This window comes from Stylophora pistillata, chromosome 13, assembly GCF_964205215.1.
Source record: "Stylophora pistillata chromosome 13, jaStyPist1.2, whole genome shotgun sequence".
NCBI classification, from domain to species: Eukaryota; Metazoa; Cnidaria; class Anthozoa; order Scleractinia; family Pocilloporidae; genus Stylophora; species Stylophora pistillata.
In genome coordinates, this window is record NC_142531.1 from 2,002,891 (window position 1) to 2,028,544 (window position 25,654).

The window sequence follows — 25,654 nt, forward strand, 5'->3', positions numbered from 1 at the left end:
TGGCCAAAATGGCAAATCCTCCACTAGTGGCCAAAATTGTAAATCGTCCACTAGTGGCCAATATGACAAATCGTCTGCTTGTGGCCACAATGGCAAGTCGCCCAGTGGTGGGCAAATTGACAAATCGTCCACTAGTGACTAAAATGGAAAATCGGCCACTAGTGGACAAAATGGCAAATCGTCCACGAGTGACGAAAATTGCAAATCATCCACTAGTGGAAAAAATGGCAAATCGTCCACTAGTGGCGAAAATGGCAAATCGTCCACTAGTGGCGAAAATCGCAAATCGGCGAGTAGTGGCCAAAATGGCGAATCTTCCACCAGTGGCAAAAATCGCAAATCGGCCATTAGTGGTGAAAAAGGGGAAATCCGCCACTAGTAGCCAAAATGGCAAATCGGCCACTAGTGGTCAAAATCGGAAATCGTCTACTAGTGGCCAAAATCGGAAATCGTCCACTAGTGGCCAAAATCGCAAATCGTCCACTAGTGGCTAAAATCGCAATTCGTCCACTACTGGCAACTTGGCAAATCGTCCACTAGTGGCCAGAATCGCATATCGTCCACTAGTGGCCAAAATCGCAAATTGTCCACTAGTAGTCACAATCACAAATCCGCCAGTAGTGGGCAAAATCGGAAATCGTCTACTAGTGGCCAAAATGGCAAATCGTCGACTAGTGGCCAAAATTGCAAATAGGGCAGTAGTGGCGAAAATCGGAAATGGTTCACTAGTGGCTAAAATCGCAAATCGGCCACTTTGAAATTGCAAGGAAGGAAAAGGAGCCAAAATTGCCAAAGACTACCAGGGGTCAAAATCGCAAAACGGCCACTAGTGGCAAAAATCGCAAAACGGCCACTAGTAGTCAAAATGGCAAATTTTCTAGTAGTGGCGAAAATTGCAAATCGGCCAGGAGTGGCCAAAATAGCAAAGCGAGCACTACTAGCCAAAATAGCAAGTTAGGCACTAGTGGCCAAAATGGCAAATACTAGTGGGCAAAATGGGAAATTGGCCACTAATGGCCAAAATGGGAAATCGGCAAGTAATGATCAAAATGGGAAATGCGGCAATATAGTGGCCAAAATTGGAAATGGGCTACTACCGGGAAAAATGGTAAATGGGCCACTAGTAGCCAAAATCGGAAATCGGCCACTAGGGGCTAAAATCGCAAATCGGCCAGTAGTGGGTAAATTGCAAATTGAGCACTAGTGGGGAAAATTGCAAATCGGCCACTAGTGGCCAAAATGGGAAATTGGCCACTAGTGGTCAAAATCGCAAATCGGGCAGTAGTGGCCAAAATCACAAAACAGCAACTTTGAAATTGTAAGGAAGCAAAGAAAGAGGATACAACGAATAGTGCAAAGAATCCAAATGTTGCATCTTTTTATTACCTTGAAATATAATTTTACTTTGTGTCAATATGTCATCAGAACATTATAAGAAAAATGTCGTTCGTTTAATGCGCTCAAAAATCCACTTGTGACAATTGCCTGCCTGACATAGTTCTCACTGAAAGTTTAATCTGACACTCACTTGCAATTGTTTAAATGAAGACCGCATTTTCCTTGTCAATGTCCTCGTTCGAAATATGGAGTTCCAGTTTGTCAAACAAATACACTTAATGTCAAAATATATCCATAACTCAACAAAACCATTTTCTTAGAGCATTTGCCATCAACTGAGATATTCTTCGTAAACGGAAAGTGGATCTAAATCATGATGTTTGTGGAATGAGACAGGCGTCTGGTGTTCTAGCAGTGAAGGTACGTACTCATTTGGCTTGGCCTGAAACAAGAGCATAACGATAAGAAATGAGGCCGAGGGAGTGTCAAAAACAAGTAAACATTCTTTCAAACAAGTGCCTACTGTCAAACATTAAAAGAATTCCCATGAATGACCTACAACATTATTTACTTGGTGAAAAGCTGACGAGTGCGTCAGAGGAACTCCAAGTCTCCGGAAACAATTTCCCAGCCACATGTCGTCAGGAGAGTCTGGTTCCCAACAACTACATCCACTGCTTAGCAAAGCTTCGATACCCGTGCGGCTTAGAATCATACTGAACACAAAGACACACAGTTAGTGTTCATCACTAACACTGAAAGATTGATAAATGTTCACAGTTTATCTGTTTCCTCTCAATGGTTCGCTGTGTTTGATTAGATCAAGATGGGCACTCAAGGAAATGTTGGCATAGTTGAGGGTTTATGATTCAGAAACTGCCAATTTGAAATAAAAGATCAATGAAGGACTAGTTTTAAGCAAGACCAGAAAAGCGATGCAACTCTTACCTTCCTCCGCCAGTGATATACTCGTACCCAAATCCCCCCGTTAGTCCATAGCCGTACCGCTCACCCAACAGGGTTGGCTCCTTTGAATCATAGCACGCTAACAACTTTTGCAGTCGAGGTACGCTGTGGGAATCAGTCAAAAAAAAAAAAAAAAACAAAAAAAAACAAAACAAAACAAAACAAGAAAGAAATCATAGAAAATCAGGAAAATTTGTAAATATTTTCATTTCAGTTCGTTGTACCAAGAACACGAGGACTACTTTTGTCTTGCCAAGCAGCCCTGATATCTTCGTAACGAAACCTTACTGGTTATTCCTGTCCATAATCTTGTCCTAAACCGCCAAATAAGGTTTTTCTTCACTCCTTATTAGTTGATGTGAAGTGAAAATTCGAATTGCGTTCTTAACAGAAATATACCCTTACCCCCTCCCGGGGCGATGGGAAAAGGAGAGACCCTCGGTACGATTTAAATCATTGCCTGAGTTTCCCGCCGATTTTACGATAAAGGTTTCTACTTCTGGCTGGAGAAGCCAATGTTACCAACTTTTAGTTATCATGGTTACCTCATTATCGTATCATCATCGAGAATAACAAGCCAGGGTTTGTTCGCTGCCCTAGGGTCTGTGACTGATCTATTGATGATGGCCTCCAACTTAGCACAGTGTCCTGAAATAAAAACAGTACCATGCTTCGCAACTAAACTTTACCATTGCATGAACTTTTCTCCACTTATAAGCTACGTCTCGAAATTGGGCTCAAACTTACAGAGCTCTTCCGGTTTCCAGTGGAAGAAGCGACTAAAGATGTTTAAATTTAACATCCTAGCGACACGGATCAACTTCTCATCGGCGCATTTGAAAGTGTTTCTTCAGATCAGACCTACACATCGAGTTGTTCAACAGGAATATTGTTCATCCTTACCGCAACACCCTAGAAGAACCCTTACATGGATGCACAATTTATTGAGTTTAGCTCCCTCCCCACCCTACCCTTACCAACAAAGTGAGACAAACAATCGGCGTTCCGCTAGAAGCGCAAACTTATCTTCGCTCTGTTGGCCTACGTGTAGCCGTACCCTCCCCCCTTCCGTTTCTTCTGGGGCGGGGGATGTGTGGCTACATGTAGGCTATCACTTCGTATGCAACAAACTCGCGATTTGATGGGAATGCCAACAAGGAAATTTGAACTTCTGTCCATGGCTATTGTTGCTTTTCACTTTGGGTGGCCTTGTCTTAGCAAAACATGGTCGAAACAAAAAGCTGGTGTTTTTGTTATTTTCTTTTCTTTACACTGCACCAACATTTGTCCTATCATTTTAATGTGGTGTTCTGTTGACATACCCTGATCAAAATTAAAAGCAACTACATTCCATTCATTTTAGGCAGCTTTAGGAGCTCCATTTGTCGAGACATGATCTTTAAGTCATTAAAAACCATTTTTTGGGCAATAATTGGATTAAAATTGTATTGAAATAAGTTATCTCAAATTTAAATTTCTGTCAAATAACATTTTCTTTGAACATTGCCATAGAGGGAAAAGGTTTTACGACTGAACGAGGTTAAAACTGATAAGTAAAGTATTTTACTCTTATTTACAAGATTTACCATTAGAGGCACGCATGGGATTCGATTTATTTTTGGGGCAAAAACAAGTCTAGCATCGTCTGGGTCATTAAAACAGGAAGATCATTTAATGTTAAGTATCTTAAGTCTTCTGCTTACGGTCTGTTTAGGTGCAAGTGAAGACGTCTAATAAAGATGTAGACACGACAGTAAATCTTATAACAAGGTTTAAGGTAATAATTTGGATATATCAACAAAGTTGAAATGGTAAATTGGCCACCGTAATGATTACAAAAGCTGACGTTTCGAGCGTTAGCCCTTCGTCGGAGCGAATAGAGGAATTGTGGGTTGTGTGTGCTTTTAAAGGCAGAAAATGGAGCTACGTTATTGGTGGGTGCATGGCAACGAGAAAAACATGAATAAATTAGTGGAATGAAAAGCGTTCATTGATCCCTGTGGGATTTAGACTGCCGGTTTGAAAGGTTTAAGGTACCTCTTTATCCTCCACGAACAAATGTTAGAGCTTCGTAGACATTTTAAGCTGATAGACAGATTACAACTGCCTTTCGTCTTAAACCGATCAGTCGTAAAATGCGTATCTACACTGACATAAAGACTGGTTCCAATTGTAAATTATCAATACAACTTCACAGATCCTTACAGAGAAGAGCGAAGGCAAATTCCAAGCGCGAAAAGTTAGGGATGCGACGTACACTCACCAGGGAGGGTGGAGAGTTTGTTCTACCTCAAATTTGTGGCGATGATTGTGAAATGTCTGTCGCACGAAAGGATTCCCTTCACCCCAGAGACGAAAAAGGTAGAGGAAAAATTCTGAGGCAAGGAAGCTTTTATCAAGAGTTACTTAAAACGCTTTCCAAAGTCAACGGTGCTGTCGATATACCGAGGTTAACTTTCCCGACTATTTCTTCGAGAACTGAGTTCGTGAACAGCGATGGAAAAAGACCAGGTAGAAGAATGCTTCGTTGTGATTTTCCACTTCAAGGTAGGCCAGTGATTCCCCAAAACAAAAAATTAGGAAAAGAAACGTGTTTGTCTCAGGGTACTGACTTTTCTCATCAGCGACGACTTCCTCTTGTCCTATACGATGAAAATTATTTGGGAAACAGGAGAGACCAACTTAAACCCAGCTTAGAAGGCAGAAGGACATTCTTACCGATGTTGAGCTCTATTCTGGAGGTTCAGCGAATGAATATAAGGGAGAAAGATAATTTGAACAACCTGCGAAGACGAGTTTATCAGCCAGCATCTAGAAAGGGTCGCCGTAAGAGACAAGAGAGGGGACAACCTCTGGAGTGGTTCTTTTGAAGAGATAGCCCACAGGATTTCCAACCAACATTCCACCTCACCGATTACTTTAACTGAACTGAAAACCGTATGAGACCCGTTGTAGACACACTAGAAATGGCAATGTCGGTTTTCTTGTTACGAATACTGAATCTTGTTTTCCTCTCATTTACATATTTTGTTTTGTTTGGGTTTGCTGTCAAAGTTGGAAAGAAAACGCAAGGAACATCGGAGATTTGAAAGAGATCGGTCTAGGTCACGATTTAAATGCACAATAGTTCAGAACAAGAATTTGTGTAAATATATTACTAAACAGAAAAAAGAAGCAACTAAGATAATGGACTAGAAGACACTCTCTTACCCTTGTGTTTTTCAAGATAAGAGGAACGTATAAGAAAAATGTAACAACGCTTGGTCCAGTTTCTTTTCGGAACGTCACGTTTTGTTCCATAGGCTAAAACAATTTGAAATAAAGCTTTCTTAATTTGCAAAGGAGACTGGTTCAAATAAAATCACTTCTGCCCTGGGTATAATGAAACACATTCCAGCCATTTCCTTCCACAACCTTGTTACTCGGTCCAACCTGTTGTTACGGCCAAATTTCTATGAACTGGCGGCGGATTTCATCATGAATAGAAAGTTGATTTAGCTATGGTTGTTTAGTTTAATCATCGAAATTTAAGTTCACTAATGGACTTAGAGCTCAATATTCTACAGCAGTTTTTTTCGCCGACGGTTTACCAAACTTGATGGATCAAGGCTCCAGACATTTACAAAGACGGAATTTCGTTGGAGGAAAACTTAAGAAACTTAGCAGGGATCTTGACCACAAAACGTGATGAAAAAAAAAAAAAACAAACAAACAAACAAACAAACAAAAACAAAAACCGTCGTCGCAAATTGGCAATCTCCACAATTTAAATCTGTCTCATCAGCAAGAGTGTTCTAAGAAATACGATTTCAGTTGGTTTCAAAAACTCCCATTCGACAAGGAATTGGAACAAATATCTACTCGTTGAGCAGTAATAGAACGTTGCACCGAAGATCGATGTTCAAAAGTTCCCCCTCTTACAAAGTTTCTCGACAAATATTTACTAAATAACTGACTTTACCTCTCTCAGTGTTAGGTACCCCAATGTTCTCTGTTGGTATTGAGGGATCTTCTGTCTCGCTGTAGTACACGATGTGTTTGGCGTGCTTTCCGACCGTCTTCTGCACAATGGGCACTAAAATGAAATACATTTCTTGATTGTAGTGCTATTAATCATGACCTCAACATGATAGCGTCAGATGGTTTGTAAATAGGTTAACCTGAAATCACCAAATGCAATCGAAGACCATGACGAAAAAAAGGCAGAATCAATATGATTGATTATATCTCCGCAAAGATTAAATCGTCAAATTTAGTCGCTAGTACAGGGATGTAGATAATAGCCGGAAGCCGGGAAAACTACCCGGCTGTGAACGCGATTTTTCCGGCTCTAAAACACTACTTCTTTCTCCAAAACGTTTTTAAATGTTGTCAGAAGATTGTTATTTATTTACGTCATTTGTTTACACCTTCATTGCTGTCTTACCTGAACTGAAAGGATTGTAAACACTCCATTTAGTGCGACGATCGCATCATTCGCATCGCATCATTCATTTTGCATTTTGTAACTCATGTATGCGAAATAATGAATACCAAAGGCACGCTAGGGTGGGCCTTCGGCCCGAATACCCGCCTATCATTGCTAGATTCCCGCCTGTTAAAAACTATAGCTACATCCCTGTAGTACCAACAACATATTTGCAAGTTGACTGCTCCTGGCAATATTTGGAGTTGCGTACATAAGCTCTTGGATTTCAAAGTAGAGTTCCTGGTACGACCAGGCGATTCCTTTTTACACAACGAATGGAACGTGAATTGCAAGAAAACATCAAGTCAAGTATACCTCTGTCCTCGTGGTATTTCTTTGTAGTCTTGACAGCGAAAAATATTTGGTCCACAGATAGCGGCTCACCCTGAGGAAAACCCATAATGTTCTTAGAGACAATCCTTTACACTCAATACTTAGAACTAACTAAATGTCTTTTTAAACCTTTCTTTTTTTCGGTGTGCAGTTTTTCCCAGATTTTTTTTTCTCTCGCATTTAAACAATATTTTCAGTCTGCTAGGTATTACTCAAGCTCGCTGCTCGAGGTCAAGATTATGTGACCCCGCGTTATCTCCTCTAAAAGGTGTCTCTATTTCACTAAAAAAATACGAAAAAAGGAAAATGCCATTTAGCCAATTTATAGGTAAGTGAAGACCCCCTCCATCTTAAACTAAAACGTATCCAGTGCACATACACAGTCAGGGCCCCCAGTTTTCAGAGACGTCACACATTCCTGTTTGTCCATTGGTTCGCTTGTGCAGAACTCGGGGACATCTGTGAGCAGCGTGCCTCGGCCCTCGTCACGAATGAACATTGCCACCTAAGAAAATGTGACAATCCAGTCTAATACACCGAATTGAAATATGGCGTCCAATTTGAAGTACCATTGTTCTTGACTTACTAGCCTCGTCTTCACGTGGAAAACACAAAAGGATTATCACATGTGTGAGAGGCTAGTAAGTCCAGAACAATGGCAGTTCAAATTGGACGCCATATTTCGATACGGTGTATGAGATATTATATTATAGAATTCGATCTCAGGGTAACGGGTGGAAATTAAATATTTCAGCAAGTCGAGTGTTATATTTCGACAAAAACACGGGGCTTTCCTAAATCTATCGCAAAACATGGTGGATAAAGAAAATTATTTAGTTTCGCTTTTTTCTTCCGTATGTCGGCGTATGGCATAATCCGGTTGCTACTTTTTTTAATTCTTCTTATTTGACTTTTGAATAAAACAATTACCACGAGTTAAAACTTCCAAGAAGAATGTTGCTAATCAGTGGTGATACTAGTGTGAATTTCCCGTGCAGTTCGCATGTTCCCTGCTCAACAACCAATGAAATACTGCAGATTTCGATCCGTTTGTAAATTAAGCATCACAAATTTTTCTATAAAAGCGAAACCAACAGCATTTTTGCCCTCATTAAATCAATATTACTATTGTACTACAGAGAGTAGCATTGAAGATGCCACCAAAAACCGCAGGGAAGAAGGAAGAGAAAAAGATGGCTGGAAAAGTCAAGAGTGGAGCGGACAGCAAAGGAAAGAGAAGCAAAAGAAGAAAGGAAAGTTACGCTATCTACATCTACAAAGTTCTGAAACAAGTTCATCCTGACACCGGAATCTCCAGCAAAGCCATGAGTATTTTAAACTCGTTCGTCAATGACATCTTCGAGCGAATTGCAACCGAGGCTTCTCGACTCGCCAACTACAACAAGAAGTCGACAATCAGCTCGCGCGAAATTCAGACCGCCATCCGACTGCTACTGCCCGGTGAACTGGCGAAACACGCAGTGAGTGAAGGAACCAAGGCCGTTACAAAGTACACGAGCACAAAGTAAAGTTATTTAAAGCTGCTGGATTTTGTAGTGACACAAACACGTGGATTATACTTTAGGACAAAACGCATGAAACGGACGCGAAAATTTAACTTTGTGACTTGAACAATCCTGGGCAATTAACTTGACCTCAACACAAACACGAGCGACTTCTACAACATCGGACGGGGCGAAAGAAATTCAAAGACCTTGGACCACAAAAGCTCGACGAAATATTCAAGACGTGAACAGAACGGACGCTGCTGGAAGAACTAGTAACTGGAGACATCGCGACAAAGACTACGAATACAAAAACTGTGCCAAAGGTGTTCAAGAACTTGTAAAACTGACATGACAAACTTATACAATGATTATACCCAAACAATAGGTTTCTCCTGTAGCAGCAAAACATTAATTTACTCGCTGAATTCACATGTAATTGTACACTTATCAGATCTCTTACCTCGTAAAATAATTTCTCGCTTAATTCACAGGTAATTGTACACTTATTGAGTCCCTTACCTCGTGTTGTACATCTATGGTAAAGTCAGAACTTGGGGGTTCAGCTTGAAGTCTTTTTCCCATTCTATTTTTTTTTTTTAAAAAAATGAGAGCAATTAAAACATAATTTTTTATTTCAGTTTCTTTCGTTTGTTTTAGCAAAGACTGAACTTTTGTAAATAGGATTGTATAGAAGGAAATAAAAATGATTCAAGTTCTAAAATTAGTGAAGAATTGTGATTGAAACAAACATTTCTTGGGGCGGTGCCACTCACGGGCTTCCGATCTCATTAGTTTTTCTCCTTAATTTCAACCATTCAACTCTGATGTTAAATAAATAATAAATAAAATAAAAAAGAAAAACTTATTTAAGTGTCAAATGTATTTAGCTGTACAAGCTCAAGCTAATTGGGGACACTAATCTAATCAACGATTAATAATTAATTAACAATATAAATTAATAAACATAAATATAATGACCGGCAGTCACTATTCATCTAAGATACTCGCAAAATCTATAATCTAAACGACTGGAGGCAAGGTGTTTGTTTGACCAGGTTGTCATGTCTGTTCCATAGCGCATAATGTATTGAGTGGTTTCCCATAGTTAATAGTATTTGAATCTAGGTGGATTAAAGTCTTTCTTTGTCAAATTGAAGCTTAAACTATTTAAGCTAAAAATGTTGGCAACATTGGTGGGGGCAAGCTTACGCTTAAGTTCATACATAAGGATAGCAATGTCTTGAAGTCTATGATTAGACTAGGGTAGTCGTGATCTTTTGAGCAGTGTCTCGGGTATCTGACTTTGTTCTATACACTACTCTTGACGCGGGCTCTTGAAGGCGTTCAATTTTCCTGCCGTCAGAAGCCTTGCAAAAATGCCACATTAAGTGACAAGTAAGGTAGGATAGAAGACTTAGATGGTCAGCTTAACTGGACAAGGAATAAGATTACGCAGGCGCATAAGGACTCCCACTTTCTTGCTTGCTCTCATTACATAATTCACTGATATGATTACAGTACTATAGTTTATTCTGTTGTCGATGCGGACGCCGAGTATTTTGACATGATCTGTGTTAGTTATGACCTTTCCATCTATGCAAATATCGGTAAATTGTCCATCAACGTCAATATTTCTAGGATTGAGAATCATTGCTTGGAATTTATCAGGATTTGCTAATAGGTAATTATCTCGGTACCAAAACGTGGCTCGTCGTCCATTCTGCTCCAAGATTTCCCTTACGATTTTATAATCAGTTCCTGAGGTGTACATTTGGTGGTCGTCAGCGTACATGCATAAGTTAGCAGAAGTTATAGGGCAGGGCAGGTCATTCTGAAATATGTTCCACAGCAGGGGGGCCGAAAGAGGACCCCTGAGGATACCCTCTAATCATATGCTTCCAGCTGCTTGTCGTGTTTCCAATTCTTACGCTATTTTGTCGATTATTGAAGAATGACCTCATGAGGTCTAATGCTTTTGGCTCAAAGCCGTAAGCCTCTGGCTTTTTCAGGATCAATGAATGGCTGAGGGAGTCGAATGCTTTGCTCACATTGGTGGATAGAGTACATGCCAACTCCTTCTTATCTATTGATTGTTTCCATTTCTCCATCAGACATAGTAGTGTCCTTTTCTGTATGCAGTACTTAAATTGCAGAATTAGGTACTAAATCAACCACTCCTTAATCGATATTTTTCTCTATTCTTATCCCTTGTCTTCTTGATCTTGTACTGATACTCTAAAGAGAAATTGTCTTCATTACTAAATCAACTGTGACAAAAATGGCCAGGCACAGAAAAATGAGATTGTTATCAGTGGAAGCATATGGTGGAAGACAAAATATCCGCTCTTTGGTAACCACCAGACAAAGGCCAAACTTTCATTTTGCTTTCCTCTTGTCTTTTATTTCCCATGAAGAACTGTCTTAGAATATTTTTTTCAAACAGATGTTGGACTGAATACAAATGCAAATGAAAAACCATCTGTTACTGTATTTTTGCGTGAAAGCAATCATCACCACTGACTTACACACATACCGACTTTCCACAATTCTGTTTTTAGGGATAACAGCTCTTTGCAGAGTTTTATAGGGGACCTAACAGCACTGTGTGATGATCACCATTGTGTTAGTTGTTATGGGTATCAAAAGCAGACAAAAGACCAAAATTAAGAAGAGTTCATTATTTTGTTTCATTCATTCTTTTTATTAAAATAAAATTAAAAGTATTGTTCAGATACAACTATTTACCTTTGAAAAAATGAAGTAAAATATCTATATGTCATTCCCTTTCTACACAACTATGAACATTTTCACACTTGTTGACTGGAAGACAAGCTCTGAACATGGCTAGAAAAAATCTCTTTTAGATAAGCTATCTGAAAAAGAGGAATAAGATTGCTAGCTCTGAGCATTTACAACAATTATTCGTTGAAGGCAAAGTGAATGTTGTTGAATAATCTTATCTGGGGGATTATTCAACATTGTTCACAGTGCCTGAGGTGAATAATTATTTTAGTATTATTGCTCAGATGCTTTCAAATTCTGTTGCAAATTTGAGTGGCTCTCGAGGCAATTGAAAAACTGCGACCTGGCGGATTTATTCATCTATCGAAGATTTAAACTGGTATTCGAAAATCATGGGCGCTTTCCATTAAACAAAAATCACCGGTTCAAAATCTCAGAACTAATTTAGCTGGAGAGTGTTACGCATAACAAGTTACAATCCTGTTGATTACTTGTATCAAGATGAACAAGCAATTTAAACAGGTTTATCTAATTTAATCAGCAAAAACTTCATATCTTTCCTTAGGAAAGTGTTCCACCAAACTCAGTAGCTTTTTTTTTGCGCTCTTTGAATTTTAATTTTCTTCTGACATGTTTATCACTCTCTTAGAAATATTGACAAAATGCAAAGCTGCCATACTGCTATAATCACCTGGCACAAGGTGATTATAGCGAGATATGACACAATCCTCAACCAATCAGAGAATGTGCATACCTATACTCAACCAAGCCGCCCAGTTAGCCCAATGGATAGTGTGCTGGACTGTTGTGCAGGAGGTCAAGGGTTCGAGCCCTGGCCGGACCAACACTCAAGGTCATAAAATAATTGAGGAAAATTTGCTACCTATCTATAACATCAAAAAATGGTTAGATATTCTAGTCTTCTCGGATAGGGACGGATAAATGGAGGTTCCATCTCCTGCAGGGTTGGGGTAAGAGATGTTAATTTCCCACACACAAGATTACTGTGTGATGGATGTCCTCCCCTGGGGTGGGATGGTGGGTTTGCTGTGAAGGCCGCAAGTTAGATAACTCATTGGGTTAATTACGTCACCTTCATTAAATAAAGAATATTGTATTGTATTGTAATTATGCTAAAAAATACATACACAAATGAAGGAAGGAAACCTTCTTTGGCAAGGGATAAATAGATTAAAAAGGTGTTTTGACTTGCCTGTTTAGTAGTTGCACAGACAAAGCCCATCCAGCTGCAAAGTCAGGAAAAGAGAACTGTGATGGATCCTGATGGAAGGCAAAGTGATGAATAATTGCAGGCTGTTTATCTTGGATGGCATGTCCAAGAAACATCTCCTGGTGAAAAATCACAAGAGGAGAATAAATACGATGAATTCCTCTATAAAGTGTAAACAGCTGCAAGAGGATTGGGAGACCTTTTTCCACCCCTCCCCCACCCAAAACCCACTTTTTCCTCTGTTATATTACAGCATGAAAAGCAGAGCAATGAGAGGGAAGGGAGTGTAGGAAGTGTTGTGACTTCCATACATCTAGAGTATTCTAGAACCCTTTACCTCCCAATTTCTGAGGATGAATTCTCTATTCCAGGTGCTACATAGTTCCTTGTAAGTTAGTAAAGAGAATTTTGGTGTAATATCAGGATAAAACCTCACATTTAATAAGCTTGTCTATTCTCATAACCCCTTTGCAGGGCAAAGAATTGAAATTGCGAGGAGAATTGCATGTCTATTTTTCACTTCTTGGAGTTCAAGGGTTCTGCAGTTAGTTCCGATTTTCTTCAGTCAAGGCTTATCTCTTCATTTTTACTGTAACAATCCATTTATAAACTACTTTTTTTCATCACACCTGTCTTTCATCATATTTATTTAAGACTTGAACAAGTCCCGATAGCTTGATGGTGGTTTCATCCTCACAGAAAAATATCCATCTCTTATTATCACCATAATCTTCAACAATTCTAAATCAAATTAGAGATATTTTTCTTAAAAGTCATACAAAACATTCATTCTCAAGCATGTACTTTAAGATTACAAACTTTAACTTGCAACAAGTCAAGCTAAGCAATACCTGGTATATTACTTTCAAGAAGATTCACAGAATTGGACTAAAAATACCCTTGTGCTATATGTAAGCCTTTCAATCCCAGATGTCATTTATTTAGCAATTCTCCCTACAATCTGCCATACAATTTTTATAATCTGTTAGTTCTGAGAATGTGGTAATTGGTTAAGTCTGTTTATGAGCCAGTGGCCCATCAGGCTGGTGCTTAACTCCAGTTTCTGTAGCATGAAGTGACTAGGAGTATTTCTACTCCCCCCTGGATGGGATGCTAGTCCATTGCAGAGTTACCCTCCAGCATTAAATTTTCCGGTACCCATTTAAACACCTGGGTGAAGTGAGGCACTGTGAGAGTAAAGTGACTTGCCTAAGCACACAACACAACATCCCCGGGCGGGGCTCGAACCCGGACCAATCGATCTGCAGTCGAACGCACCAACCATGAGGCCAACTGGGAGGGACACCGCAACAGCTTGCGCCGATTACTGTGGGCCCAATAAACCCACCCATCCCACCCCAGGGGAGGAGATCCATCACAAAGTAATCTCGTGTGTGGGAAATTAACGTCTCCTACCCAAACCCTGCAGGAGACGGGACCTAAAATGTTGGTAGAGTACTTTATCAACTAATCATCTCCTAATTGATACATGCATTTTTCTTTATTCTCATCACTTGTCTCCTTGATATTATATTAAAATTGTAAGGAGAAGTCTTGTCTTGGTCACTCATGGGAATTAAAGGGGTTTAAAAGTCTTACCTATTTATGATTGGAAGAATAGTCCAAGCACCAAATGGTGCCCAATCCTCATGCATCATTTTTAGTTCTAAGTGATCCTGGAAAATGATTAATTTGAATCCAAATTTACATAAAACTTCAATTAGTTACAAGATTTGTTACCTTAAAAGATTTCTATTTAACAATTATTCGCCGAAGGCGAGGTGAATATCATCGAATAATTCCCGAGAACCTGAGGCGAATAATCGTTTTTATTAGGATAATTTCAGAGCCAAACAATAGAGAAATTTCTAAAATCATAACATTTTAGTAACATTTATTGACATTTTATTTTAACATTTTATATAAACCGCGTGAAGCAGTTTACATATAAGGAACCACTTGACCAATCAGATTGCTGGAAACTCTTTTCTCAGCTCTGAAATTACACTAATATCTATATAAAACACAAGATTTCACCAGTCACCTTTTCTCCCATCATTTCTGCTTGCTCTTCCAAGGTCTGTCTTAGAGATTTTGCTCTTCTGACATGAAATGCATTATGTTGACTTCTGACTACAATAACAATATCCTTTAATCCTACAGAAAAAAGTTAAACTCAGTGTCACCACAAGTCACAACCACAAGTCACAGTGATTAAAAACATTTCATTAAGAGCACCCAAAAATATTCCGTCATTGGGTATCTAGTCCAATAAAAAAAACATTACAACAAATAAAGATAATTGAAATAACTTGTGATTAATCTGTGCAAGTAAAACATGGAAAAATAAAGGAGGAATAAACTAAACTCCCCTAAACCTTTAACTCCCAAGATGATTGTTAATTCTCCCCACTAACTGCTACACATTTCCTAGTAAATCAAAAGAAGAATTTGGTTTTTTGATTAACATTAAGACTTTTACCTGATAAGTTTGAGTATTCTCATTACCTGTTTGTTGTTTAATGTATTGATATTATGAGGAGAAGTTATATATTAATCACTTCTGGCAGGCAAAAAGTTAACACTTAAAACAATTATCATTTCAATTGGATAATTAGTTAATTTACCTATGGGAGAGATATCTGTTTCATTCTCAAGTTTGGAATCCTGAAAACAAACGAAAAGATAGGATAGCTACTGATGATGCACACAGCTGATTTCTATGTTTGAATTAAAACTGAGTAAACACCAGTGGTAATTATCACTACTTTTCCTCCTTTGATAGCTATTAGTGTTACATACTCCTACCCCCCCTTCAAAGATCTCAAGACATAGACCTCCTTTTGTAATAACAAATAATGATCTGATATCTCTATTTCACACGATGTTCAGATAGCAGACAGATCACGAAATTTTCGTCTTGAAATTGGCCCGATTGTACGATCGTTTAAATAAAATGACCTAAATTTGCGGGTGCTTCTTTCATTAGTTATATTTCTGCCACGTTGATACTAATATTTACATTGTGTGAATCGTGCTAATGATTTTTTTATATGTATTTCATTGTGAGATCGAAACAACAATAGACGTCGAGAACAATGCTAACTACTGTGCCGTGTGTTTTCATTTATAAATGCATATATTGCGAAAAATAATTCGATCTTTATGACGATGATCCATTCGAGAATACAGATATGAATCGAGAGAGAAATAAAATGAAGCAAGAAATTTAATTACTCAGTGTACCGTAACAGCGCCAAATTCGAATCCTCTCAGTGGATCGTCGGGCCCAAAACCTCCAAAATCATCGGCAAGAATCGGTACTGTAATGCGATATAAACCGTGCATTATAAAAAAATGAGTATTTCCTATAAGAAATAATGCTCTAAATACTTACGAAGAAGAATAAATGAAGATACAATCTTCTGGAGAATAATCATTTCTGTCTTTTATAATCGACAGGACATGAATGAATATATTTGAGTAGAGACTGAGAAGCACTGTTTTTGTACCGCGGGCTCAAAAGACTGTAATAGTGAGCATTTACAGTACTACATATATGATGATCATAATGTACCAAAATGGCGGAGATAGTGGAAGATGAAGATATGCAAGTCTTGGTAAGAAATCAGAAAATGATGCAGTATGTATCAAGAAAGCATTTTAATGTTGTTTTTCAATAAATTTATTTGTCTCTCCTTGATAAAGAGATTGGAATTTGAATGGTTGCTACGTGAGCATGTACCGAAGGTGCTGACCCAACTTGGAAACATCTTACAGGTAAATTTTATAGCGCACTCCTTGTTAGTCCTTTGAACAATTTTGTTTTAGAGAGGAATGCTCTAAAGAGGGGAATCAAGATATCAAGTAAAAAGGTATATTCACGTGGAATAAATGATGATGAGGTTATTTTTTGAGTACATGCCAGAACACACGGAGAGCTACTCACTGACGCTCATTTCAATTTCAATTCAATTTCAATTCAATTTATTTATTTGTTAGCAATACCATATTATCACAGTCCTAGGTGACCCGCAATTAGCAAGCTATTCTAGGCGGGCCACCCTTCTAAAACAAGTGCTGTCTCTGCTAATGATCACATACCGATACAATTAAACAAAGATAATCATTAAATAAAAATACAATTGTTAAATAAAATAAAATAAAATTAAGTCCGTTGAATAATTAAATAATCAATTGCAAAGTTATCAAGATATATAATACAATTGAAACAAGACTTAAACGAAGAGTTACTTTATCAAGAGATATTTACAAATTTCTGAGCAGCGTATATCAACATTCATCTCCTCATTTTCCAAAAGTTTTAACAGGCGATTTTTAAGTTCACGCTTAAACGGGGTTCTGTTTTTAATACGAAGTTCTTTTGGGATGCTATTCCACAATCTTACACCTATTCTAGCAAAAGAAAATAAAAGTTGGTTAGTTCTAGACGCTTTAACGTATAGATTAGCCGTTGCTGAGAATCTTGTGAAATGGTGATGAACCTGCTCGGAGTGGAGAAAGAGCATAGAAATATTAGACGGGGCACGGTGATTATCAATGTCATGCATCAAAGAGGAAACCAAATGAGAATAGAGCATAGTTATTGGTAAGATTCTGGATTCATTTGTCAGCAAGCTTTGAATAACGAGGAATTGTTTAATAGATACTCTAATAATGCATTGAGATGTAATGAATAAAATGGCCTTGCGTTCTGTTGTCTTAACTAATCCTTGGAATTACGGTCTTTTCGTCCAAGTCTTTTCGTCTAAAAGTCTTTTCGTCCAAAAGTCTTTTCATCCAAAAGTATTTTCACCTAAGTCTGTTCGTGTACTTGTTAAGTCTTTTCTCGAAGCAAATAAATAACTTTTAGAAGGCTATATAAAGAACTTGTTGTGAGCTGCCACCATTTGGGTTGTTGGACACAGTGATTGTCACGTTCCCGATGCCACAGACACGTGGTGTTGTGCACCGGAGTTCGCCAGTATAACCACAGTGATGAAACTTAGACAAGTAGCAGCATCAAACTCTTTATTCACTTAAGCAGGCAGTCTTTGTACAGCACAGGCAATAAAAACTATAGAACCGATACATGAAGGTTCGATATAAGGAAAACTGAAAGACTACGAAACTAGAAATGATAAAAATGAGGAATATTACAAGCGTAACTTACATTGGATCTTGACTCCGGGGTAGAGAACTCCTAAACTCCGTTTGGCTCTAAAATGGTTTCGCTACAGTGACTCCTCGCAACTGAACTACTTGCTAATAGAAGGCGAATTTAGTTCTTACACTTTGACGTAGGGGAAATAGAAAATGAACAGTGCTTTGTGTAGCTAGCTTTGAGTGGATATTCGCTAGTCATGGAATAGAAATCAAACAAAGTACGCTAACAAATTTAATAGAAAGTCATTGAAAGTTTCTTAGTGTCTTTGTGCTAAAAACGGAAGAGTTATATAAGTAAAAAAGATTAGAGTTCGTATCCGTAAACGTAACAGTGATGTTACACTTCGTTGTCTTTTAAGCTCAATAGATGCTTAACAACAAGCCTAATATTCCCATTTCTTTTCTGTGAAATAATTAAATGGCAAGCAAGTCTTCATTTTGCTACTATTTAATAAAATATATTGCGTTACAACTTCATTTATTCTCTGTGCATGAAATTCATGATGTTGAATTCGTAAAATGAAGATTGGTGAACCAAAAGAGCAACGGCTCACATTGATAAGTTCTTTAGATAGCCTTATCTATGATATGATATAATATGATAGTTATTTATTTGCTTTGACTTAACAAGTAAATGAACAGACTAAGGTGAAAATGCTTTTGGACGAAAAGACTTGGATGAAAAGACTTTCGGATGAAAGACTTGGACGAAAAGACTTGGACGAAAAGACTTGACGAAAAGACTCTTGGATGAATAGAACGGACACCAATCCTTGCACACCCCTTTATATTTAGCATTTCGCAGAAAAACATGAGAATACACTTGAGGGCGAAAACTCAAATCGTTTATTTACAGGGATTCCAATGATAATCCAGAAATGTTTCCATAATTGACAGAGTAAACATCCAAATTTGATAGTAAGGCTGGTTTTCTACAAATAGAAATTACACCTTTGGGAGCGAAATTACAATGCACATGAAATACGATAAAACTTACTGACTGTTTCGAGTTTAGAGTGTCCAACAACAACAACAACAATTTTAGGTAGAAAATATGTGACTAGTTCTCTTTTGACAAGCACATGGTTGATTTCCCAGATGTTGACGTGAAATGTAGGCATGCAATAGGAGCTACACTTAAACTTAAAACAGTCAGAGCTCTTTGCCGTTTGACCCTCAAGAGTGTCAAGAATTTAATTTCTCCTTACAATATCACCCCTGAATCACTCATTAAGGTCAAAAGTTTAAAGGAAGTGATCCACAACTAAACAAGCTCTAAACTGTTGAGCAAATTCTCTTTGTCAGCACCTTAGGAAATGTATAGAGAACAGTATAGAAAATATGCATACTGATCTAAGGGTTAAGCTGCCATGGGGAAATAAATAATTTGATGCTAAATGTTGGAGAAATAGTAATCATGTAATGTAATTTGTTGGATAAGATCATGTGACAAGCTCTAGGGAATTACACGTACTCTCCTATTACATCGTCTAACTATTAACCTTGCAGTTTTGTTGTTCGTTTGTCAAATGCTGTTGTAACCTTCTCTCGGATTGGAATAAAGATGAATTTCTTAATACTAAATTCCCCTTAATAGTATGGTTAAGGTTGTGTCTCGGAGGCCAAGTTGCTGATAACAGTTCATAACACAACAAAATGACCCATCCAGGTGTTTTTCATAGACCCCTTTGATTTGGAGTCCAGCTTGTTAACCTTTACAACCATAACATTAGTATCCATATTTTCCAAACTCTTTTCTATACAGTTCCTAAGAGATTCACAAGAAGATTTTTTTTTTGACAATAAAGAGCTTCTTAAGTGGGTGATTATTTCCTGTATTCTCCTTACTTTGATGTTTGAGTGAGAGGTGACACTGTAAGGGGAAATCAGATGCCGGTCATTTAGGTGTTAAGGAGTTGGTCACTAGGCTAGTGTATCTTGCTTATATGGCTTAGAATAGCTTTCTGATAAGCAGATGGAGGGAACTTGATGATAGCAGTACATTTCTTTCAATCTCTCATCAAAGAAAAAATCATGTACAACTAAGGATCATTCATTACAACTTCATTATTTGTTTTTTCATTTACTTTACTACTTAGTAACTGAAAAACAATTGACAGAAGTAGAACTCTTTCAATTTTTTGTTCAATTGTTTGATCCAAAGGAATGTTCAAAATGTTTAAAACTAACAAGTATACCATCAAAGGGACCTACAGGAGAACTACAAGGTAGGAACAAGAAAAGAAAATGCTTTTTGTCTGGTCTGCATTTTGTCAGGTTATTCTCAATATATGTTAAATTTCCAAACCCTCTTTTGCTTTGTCGATTTATTTTTGAATTGTATTAATCATTTTTTTGGCTAAATTTTAGGAGAGATAAAGCCACAAGATTACTTTATGCTTTCCACACCCAAGTAAGAGAAAGGCTTATACTTAAATTTGGAATCAAAATGAAACATTTAAGTTAGAAAACTATCCAAAAACTAGGTTGAAATTGTCTTATCATTCTCACAGGATTAAATTAACAATTCTTGTAATTTATATTTGATAATAGTTTTGAAGTCAGAACACATCTTTTCTTTTGTTAACTAGACAAACACTAGTTCTTTTGTATACATTACTAAGTAAATCTTTTGGTAAATTTGATTTTTGAGGGTTTAAATCATTTTTAGAAGTATTTGATAAATCTCATTCCAGTTTATTATTTTGTTTATGACAGTAGTGACACTCTTAAAGGTTACGTTGCTGTGGAGGGTGAAAACATTTCAAAAGCTGTAAGTTACTTACCTGTCCAGTGTCAAGTTGCTTTTTATCTAATCATAAAATAGTCAGTGATTGGCTGAAATGTCTTCTAAAGGGTCCAAATTAGGTTCTCTAAGAACTGGTGTAGCAGTAGTTTAGTGACCTTAATTCTTGTTTTATCTCTTCCCTTAGTCAGGTTTGAATATAATAATAATAGTAATAATAATATTAATAATAATAACTTTATTTATCCTTTATTAAAGAGGCATTGAATTCATATATCTTATTAACCAAGCGCGAGGGCCGTACTGGAAGAATATTGGCTCGAGGTCTTGACAGTACAGACCGAGTGCAGCGAGGTCCGTGCAAAAAGGACCGAGGGCCGATATTCTTCCAGTACGGTCCTGAGCAAGCTTGGTTAATAGGAGATTTATTATACGACTGAAATTCAAAGGGACACAAGTGTGGTATCATCGGGGACCATTCAGGACAGTGCCCGGTCCAATACTGAGAGAATATTGACTGGCAATAGAGCATTTTGATTGGTTGATTTTAGTTATTGGCCCTCTGACTGCCTGAGTCGTGTAATAAAGGAGTGTTACTAACCTGCCTTTATAATTTTTTGCAGGACCTCAAGTTCAAACTTCCCAAAGTTTCAAGCTCTGGTTTTCGTGTGTTTGTTAGAGAGCGCCTGCCATGGAAATTAAGACAGGTGAAAATATCTTTTTTTTTTATTTTTTTTTTATTATGAAGAACTCTTTTCTTAACATTAACACTGCTTAATGCCAACTTAATTTTAGTATCAAGAGTTGTTTTTACCTGATCATGTTTAGTTAGTCAATAACCAATGTCAACAATAATTTATTTTTGTAGATTCAAGATGCAATAAACTACTTACAGCTTACTATTGAGAAGGTTCAAGAAACCAAAGCTAACTGTAATTTTTCCTCTGGAAAAGAAGTCAGCAAGGTTGGAGATTTTTATAATAAATATTTCTATGTAATCTTGAGTATAAAGTAGTTTTGTCCCAGGACTCTCAGCCGGAAGAGTCTTAATTGAGTTTAGATACAATTGAACTCAGGTTTTTTTTGTTGAAATTTACTAATTTTTTAGGTTGTAGAAGAAATTACAAACCTTTTGACAAAAGGAAAGACCAGACTGTCTTTGCCTGACAAAACACCAGTTTTAGATATGCTGGCATCTGGAGACCAGGTACATCTGAGTATCTATTAATTATTAATAAAAAATACATGGTATTAAATAGTCTGCTTGGGTCACTTTTGAGTAACATTCCTTCTCTTTCAGCGAGTGTTCAAGCCTGGGTTGCCAGATGATGTGGTTGCATACTTCTGCCTTAACAGCGACAAACTTGTCTTGTCAATTTACACTTTAACAACACTACCCATACCACCTCAAAGTTCAGTAAGTATCTTTATGCAAAAGGATTTGTATGGGTCCTGGAAAACCTGGAAAGTCCTGGGATTTTATTTTGACATTTTCCAGGACTGAAAAGTCCTGGAAAAAGTCCTGGAAAAAGTCCTACAAGTCCTGGAAAGTCTTGGAAATCTGCTTAAATGAAGCAATAAAGTTTTCAAAATCAACATTGTAATAAATTAATGTAGACTGTAAGGAGAATTGATTTTGAAATCTTGGGAATGGATGGGTTTAAGGTGAAATCTGGAGTCCTGGAAAAATCAATTTGAGCCTTGGAAAAATCAATTTGAGCCTTGGAAAAGTCCTGGAAAAGTCCTTGAAATTTGTTCTGAAAAAATAGATGAACCCTTTGTAAGCATTACTGGGCATGTTTAAATACCAAGAATTTGAAAAGTTATGCACGTATCAGAAATGGGATGTAAACTGATATTTAATGTTATTGTTTTTTACCTCCTGTTTAGAAGCCTCCTCAAGATAATGACCCTGTTGGACAAACATTGTAAGCACTTTTCACTTTGTATAGTGTGATGATGAGGAGTGAAGGCAGGGTTTTCATTAACCCTGTATGCCCTATCATCAGTACCCATGTTCTCCATTCCCTTCTCTAGACATAGTTAAACAATCAAATCTTCTTAGGTTTGCGATCATTTCCTTTATTCTCATGAGCTTATTGAGTGACTCAGAAGTCTAACTGTGAGGAGGAGCTAGATGCTGCTCACTCGTAGGGTTTAAAGAGTAAAGGAGTGTTGTTGCAGGAAAAGAAGTATGATATAACCGGAGGATAATTTCGATGTCTTAAGAAAAAGATAGCTCAGGCCATCAAAGTTAATCCAGAGAATTATGTTAAGTAGCTGGTGAATTCTATAGTTGCCTAAGAGACCTCCTCCCCCCACTGTGAAGGTTTTCCTGAAAAATCTTCTTGTTATCTGTTTATCAATTTTGAGTCTTGATGGATAACATGAGTGACATAAATTTTGATTGTTGAAATGATGGTCACAGAGTTACTTGAACAGTCCTTTTAGGATTAGCTCATCCAGACAAGCATGTTAATGTAACATGTGATTGTTAAATATCTCTTTGGTAGAATTGTGCATCAGAATTCTGTACTTATTGTAGTGCTGAGAGGGGGATGACAATAATCAGGAAGAGAGGAGATGCACCTCAGATATTGGACTAAATACTTGTCATTATGTCTTGTCTCGTGGAGGCGCAGTGGCCTCATGGTTAGTGCGCTCGAGTCTGGATCGAGTGGTCTGGGTTTGAGCCCCGGCGGGGACATTGTGTTGTGTTCTTAGGAAAGACACTACTCTCACAGTGCCTCTCTTCACCCAGGTGTATAAATGGGTACCGGCAATTTAATGCTGGGGGTAACCCTGCGATGGAGTAGTATCCCATCCAGGGGGAAGTAGAAATACTCCTAGTTGCTTCATGCTACAGAAACCGGAGTTAAGCACCGGCCTAATGGGCCACTAGGCTCGTAAACAGACTTTACTTTACATGTCTTGTCTCATTATATACCTTCTATTTGGCTATTTGTTTGCTGCATTTTATTTTAACTCTTATCTCATTCTTGATTGATCAGGTATTAACATTTAATCAATTTGGTACAATCTTTTACTTTGATTGTTTATAAACAGTGAATTTAACAATAAATGGATGGAAATCACAAGTCACTTTGAGGTAGGGTGGACTTAAAGCTATTGTGGAAAAAGGAAACATTGCCATTGTCAGTTTTGTTTCATTAGGCCATGAAATTTAAAATTTCCATTCATTTGAATAAATTAAACTTAGTTTCAATTGCATTCTTGGTGTTTAAGGTTGATTGTTCGATCCCAAGACTCAGTGATTCTGTGTTACTCATTGGAGCAGCACTTAGATTGTGTCAACAATTGAAAGATAAGGTACACATAATTCTGTAAAAGTAGTAGGAAGGCTTCTTGGGTGATTGCAAGATAATTTGGCTTCATCAAGTGAGTTGATAATGTAAGTTGGAAAGTTTCCAAAGCTGAAGATTTGTTAGCTCTTTTGCTCTGAAAAAGGGTTGGTGCTCCAAACAACAGCTTTAGAAACTTGCTTTGGGGCTAATTTACACTATCGAATCAGTTGATGAAAGGATGGTTTGGAGACAGTCTCTGAGACAGTTTCATTTTACTCCACTAGTTATTTTTCTGCAAGGTGACTATGGATTTTAGCTAGAATGAAAATTTTCAAAAATTTTAAATTAGTTTGTTTTGAACCATTTCAGTCTGTCCTTAATGCTCAACTGCCTTTTACTGAATAAATCTTTGTTGATTAGTTTGCAGTTTTTTCTGTGCTTCCTGCAAGATGATCATGGAGATTTTGAGTCTTAAATAGGAAAGAAGATTTATTTATTTAATGTTTCTTTTTCATTCAAAGATTGATGCTGAGCACACACTAGCTGAAATTGTATGATTGAGTAAATTTCTATATGTAATTCCTGATTAAATCAAGGGAGGAAGAAGTACGCAGTATATAATTGACAGTTTCCTGTATGGTTGAAAACCAACTTTAAGACCTTGACATTATTAAGACAGAAGTATGTGAATTTATAAAGAAGTTTTACTTTTAGTAAGGTTTTTATTACCAGATCAAACTTTTGACCAGTTTGTGTCATGAGTGAGACTTTAAGTGGTCAAATTGAGGAACATAAGGAAACCCCTGTGAAAAGTGGTTTTTTAGGCCCACCCCTTTGAAATGATAAAATGTGACTGCACTAACTGCTCCACTAAAATTCTTTACATAGCTCTTCAGAAATCTAAATAAAAGCTCTAGGAAGAGTTTTAAAAAACTATAAAATGTATTTTAGATTTAGTTAGGTTTCATGATTGTAACTGTCTTCTGTAATTTTTGAATTTTTTTAACTTTTCAAGATTTTTGGTGTAGTACAAAACTGTGCAAAGTCAAGCTCAATAATACTGAATATAGTGACACTAAATCATATTAGTTGTACTGTTATCCCTCTTTTCCCAATTGGTATGCATTTATGGTATTTATAAAAATAATACCAGTAATTATCTATAATTCTATTCCAACCTACTTAGTCTTATTTCATTTACAACTTGATAATTACATATTACATGGCTTAGAGGAATTTTAAATATTGCAAGCATGCAAGCTACATATTAAATGCTACTGGAATATCTCTTGACTTTTTATTACAAAATCAAACAAATTGTGGACACCTACGAACTTTGAAAAACTACTTTCATTATAGTGTGCACAAAACTGTGATGCAGTCTTACATTTATCAGGTTCTTGTAAGGGTTCCAAAATGTTTTCATGTAGGCATCAGACTCTACAAAAGTAGGTGACTGGGAAAAGATCATTAAGGACCAAAAGGTAATGAATTTGACAACAGTAATCAGCAACATGTTACTGCGTAGCTGGCAGAACTCTGGCAGTCGCTGGCTTGTTTTGAAACTCCTGCTCGTTGAATATTTCAATCATGTTTTTGAGGTGTGAGTACTTCCTTTATCCCTGTATACTTTTCTTCCTTTTTCTTCATCACTTTTAAGCTGCTACGATGGGTCAACTGCTTTTTTCACTTAATATCAGCAATTGCTTTATGTTTACTCTAGTTAGGTGCAGGAAAGATAAGAAAATACTTCTGTGACTGGCACATGTCAAGATGTCCACAAGGCAAGGGTTTATAAAAACAACCTAGAAACTAGGTTTCCATCATTGGAACTTATGCTGACATTTTGCT

General features: G+C 37.3%; 2 protein-coding genes and 1 pseudogene across 5 annotated transcripts; 2 read left to right on the forward strand and 1 right to left on the reverse strand.

The window, feature by feature from the left end:
* Window positions 1–1,361: 1,361 nt before the first annotated feature.
* LOC111345203 (beta-1,3-glucosyltransferase) lies at window positions 1,362–16,095 on the reverse strand. 4 transcript variants are annotated; one of them, XM_022952479.2, is made up of 15 exons: window positions 15,984–16,095; window positions 15,833–15,909; window positions 15,214–15,253; window positions 14,631–14,743; window positions 14,186–14,262; window positions 13,216–13,327; window positions 12,569–12,705; window positions 9,133–9,196; window positions 7,485–7,610; window positions 7,088–7,157; window positions 6,266–6,379; window positions 2,850–2,952; window positions 2,287–2,409; window positions 1,910–2,054; window positions 1,362–1,780 (listed from the first exon to the last, which is right to left on the reverse strand). In XM_022952479.2, the coding sequence occupies exons 1-15, from the start codon at window positions 16,024–16,026 to the stop codon at window positions 1,670–1,672; spliced, it is 1,455 nt and encodes a 484-aa protein (XP_022808214.2). In that variant the 5' UTR covers window positions 16,027–16,095; the 3' UTR covers window positions 1,362–1,669. The 4 variants fall into 4 exon arrangements, with proteins under 4 accessions (XP_022808214.2, XP_088599815.1, XP_088599817.1 ...); XM_088743689.1 differs by having other exon boundaries at window positions 1,898–2,054; XM_088743691.1 differs by lacking the exon at window positions 1,910–2,054.
* LOC111345209 (histone H2B.1 pseudogene) lies at window positions 8,207–9,211 on the forward strand (annotated as a pseudogene).
* On the forward strand, window positions 16,093–25,088 carry LOC111345338 (protein rogdi homolog). The gene is made up of 13 exons (XM_022952631.2): window positions 16,093–16,206; window positions 16,295–16,366; window positions 19,917–19,980; window positions 20,123–20,165; window positions 20,471–20,525; window positions 21,122–21,205; window positions 21,367–21,462; window positions 21,607–21,705; window positions 21,799–21,915; window positions 22,389–22,426; window positions 23,565–23,607; window positions 23,745–23,828; window positions 24,224–25,088. The coding sequence occupies exons 1-13, from the start codon at window positions 16,168–16,170 to the stop codon at window positions 24,254–24,256; spliced, it is 867 nt and encodes a 288-aa protein (XP_022808366.2). The 5' UTR covers window positions 16,093–16,167; the 3' UTR covers window positions 24,257–25,088.
* The last annotated feature ends 566 nt before the right edge of the window (window positions 25,089–25,654 follow it).